The sequence below is a fragment of the Gadus morhua genome, chromosome 7, assembly GCF_902167405.1.
Source record: "Gadus morhua chromosome 7, gadMor3.0, whole genome shotgun sequence".
NCBI lineage: Eukaryota > Metazoa > Chordata > Actinopteri > Gadiformes > Gadidae > Gadus > Gadus morhua.
In genome coordinates, this window is record NC_044054.1 from 31,366,342 (window position 1) to 31,369,283 (window position 2,942).

Consider the following 2,942-nt stretch of genomic DNA (forward strand, 5'->3'; position numbering starts at 1 on the left):
CCTGCATTGCATCTTGGGAATTGTAGTTTTGTGCTTTAGTTCTTAGAACCCCCCGTTCCCTCCCCGTTCTGGTGACGCTGTGCTGTTAAAACAGGTGGCCCTTTATTCTACTGTTATACAACATGTTAGTATTACTAAATCATATGCTTTTATTCATGGTTTTAGTTCAGCTGTTTCCTACTTTGGATCCAAATACTTTATATAATCATTTAAATATATTTATATCCACAGTAACTTAATTTGAAATTAGTCTTTTGAAATCAATAATGAGTGATACTGTCAAGGCCTCAAACTCGACTAATATGGCTGCACGTTTAATTTAGTTAAGACAGTGCAAACGCAAAGACCATGTGGAAGGACATTTTGCATAATGATTTATTCACATAATATAATTTTTTCACATATATATATTTATATTATTGCTGCAATTCTGAAGCCTCTGAGATACCCCAGGAGCGGCCCTATGCTGTCCCGTATCTCATATGTCATTATTAACGCATGCTGATTAGTACATTTCACAGGATGCAAAGAAATCAAAAAGTCTTTAGTTTAAAGTTAACATTTCATAATCTATCCATTCTAGTGATGCTTCGGTAACATGCCTCTCAAAGTCCATAGGGGGGGGGGCTCTACCTGGGATGGGGGGGCTAGCAGCCCGTCGACAACAGACCGTAGTTTACCGTAGAGCTGGCGGCCGCTGGTCTCCGGGGGTGGGCGTCTCCGGGGGGGTTCCCGGCGGCGTTCCCGTCGCGGTCCTCTATGTACAGTGTCTCTCCCGGGGGGGGGCGGGGGGTTGAGCCGGGACCTCTCTGTCTCCCGGTCCAGTGGACCGGGGGATGCGGAATGTTCCGGTCCGGTCGGCCGGGACCGTCCGGCGGTTGCGATGATGATCGAGGGGTCGAGGGGTTGCGGGGCCGAGGGACGGGTGGTGACGGGGTGTTGGTGTGTATGGTGCGCTCGGTAACGCCTGTATGTGGTTGTCATGGCAGCAGCTCCGTACCCTGTGTGAGATATACAGAGCTGAGGCCATGGGGGTGTTGGCTGCGGTGATGCGTTCGTCTTCTTTTAGGTGTTTTTCTTTTTTTCGAGTTCTAATCGTTTCAGATACTCTTTAACGAGGTAATGGCGTAGAAAGATGTATGTTTCCCGGAGATCGTAGTTTTAACCTAGCCTACGGATTTAGGAGCAATAAATATTTTTAAAAGAAAGGTAGCATTCTCTCTTAGCGGGGTTAGCTTTAGCATGGGGGCCGTCTGAGCCCGCCAGACGGCCGCTCGCCGCTCACATGCGCATGCATGGACACGCAGAAGCTCTTGCATACGCAACACATACGCAGGGGGTGGGGGGGGGGGGGGGGGGGGGGGGGGGGGAGCCGCTTAGCTCCGCCCCCGCGATGCCAAAAGAGAAAAGGCCGAAGGGGGACTTCAGAAAACTATCCTTAGTGTCTACACTTTTTCTACATAATATCTCTTAAGGTATTTACTTTCTCTCCTATTTTATTTTTTTTCGCGTTAGGTTAGAAGGCACCTAGTGTGACCTAGGCGGAGCCGAGCTCAGAGCTCAGCCCCCCCGCTGGGCGCGCCTCCACGCGGCTCCTCCCCCTCCGGCCGCCGCCGCCGCCGCCGCAGCACCCTGGGGTCCTTTCCTAACTGAAGCTTAATCTAACGAGATGGAGCGAGGCTGCGGCGGGGATGGTGTGGAGGCCTTTAGAGAGTTTAGAGGTGGTGCCCAGTCCCTAGGGGACCCCAGACCCCAGTCGTACGCTCCAGCAAGAGGAGGAGGCCCCCCCCAAAGGGGGGCGCAGGAGCCCCCGGAGGTCAGACGTAGGCCGACTCGCTAGACTGGGTCCTGCCAAGGTTGGGGGCCTGGGAGAGGTGGGACACGTCCTTCTTACGCACCTCACAGATGGACTTCCTACGCGCCTGCACCCCTCTGACGGCCGTTTTAATCTTCCGCCAGCCGAGGTGGTTGAGTTCTGCTAGGTTGAGCAGCACACAGATGCCGCTAACGGCGAACATGAAGACCAGAAAGACGGTCTTCTCTGTCGGCCGCGATACGTAGCACTCAACCTCCTTCACACAGGGGTAGCGGTCGCACTCAAACATCCCCGGCACATTGAAGCCATACAGGAAGTACTGGCCCGCGAGGAAGCCGATCTCGAGGACGTTGCGGAACACCACCTGGATGACGTAGAAGCGCGAGATGCCCTCCTGCCGCCGCACCTTGGCGCTCTTGCCGTGCGGCAGGCTGCGCGCCATGTTGGGGATCTCCTTGGTCTCCATGTCGTGGTCCTCCTTGCTGCTGTCGTTCTGCACCAGGATGCCGTTGATGTTGCGCAGCTTGCGGGCCGCGTGGTGGTCGTGGCGGCCGTGGCCCCCGCCGTGGCCGGTCTGGCCGTGCGCCTGGTGGGCCACGGTGGCCCCGTCCATGTACGGGTGCAGGAAGGCGTAGCTGCGCTCGCGCTGCTTGGCCGACTGGTGCACCGAGTAGGTGATGAAGCACAGGCTGGGCGTGCACACCAGAATGATCTGGAACACCCAGTAGCGGATGTGGGAGATGGGGAAGGCCTTGTCGTAGCAGGCCTGGTTGCAGCCCGGCTGCATGGTGTTGCAGATGAACATGATCTGCTCATCCTCGTACACCTTCTCACCGACGATTCCTACGATCAGGATCCGGAAGATAACCACTACAGTCAGTAGGATCCTGCAGAGAGAGGGGGGGGGTGGGGGGGGGGAGGGGGGGGGGAAGAAGGGGGGGAAGATGGTGGCAGGAAGGGGGGGGGAGGACGGAGAAAATAGAGAGGGGGAGGCAAAGAGATGGAGGAGGAAGCGGTGGCGAAGGAGAGAGAAAGGGGAGGAAATAGTAGGGGGAGAGTGGGATTGGATAGGGGGGGGGGGGTGAAGAGATGAGAGGGGGGAGGAGAGAGATGGGGGGGGGGGTTG

The 2,942-nt window shown here is 55.8% G+C and overlaps 1 protein-coding gene across 3 annotated transcripts in view; it reads right to left on the reverse strand.

The window, feature by feature from the left end:
• Positions 1–359: 359 nt before the first annotated feature.
• Positions 360–2,942, reverse strand: part of LOC115546664 (gap junction delta-2 protein) — a 16,060-nt gene continuing 13,477 nt past the window's right edge. For all 3 annotated transcript variants that reach the window (XM_030360298.1, XM_030360299.1, XM_030360300.1), the window contains exon 3: positions 360–2,703. In XM_030360298.1, coding sequence (XP_030216158.1) covers positions 1,818–2,703 — 886 coding nt within the window. In that variant the 3' untranslated portion in view covers positions 360–1,817. The remainder of the gene's footprint in view (positions 2,704–2,942) is intronic.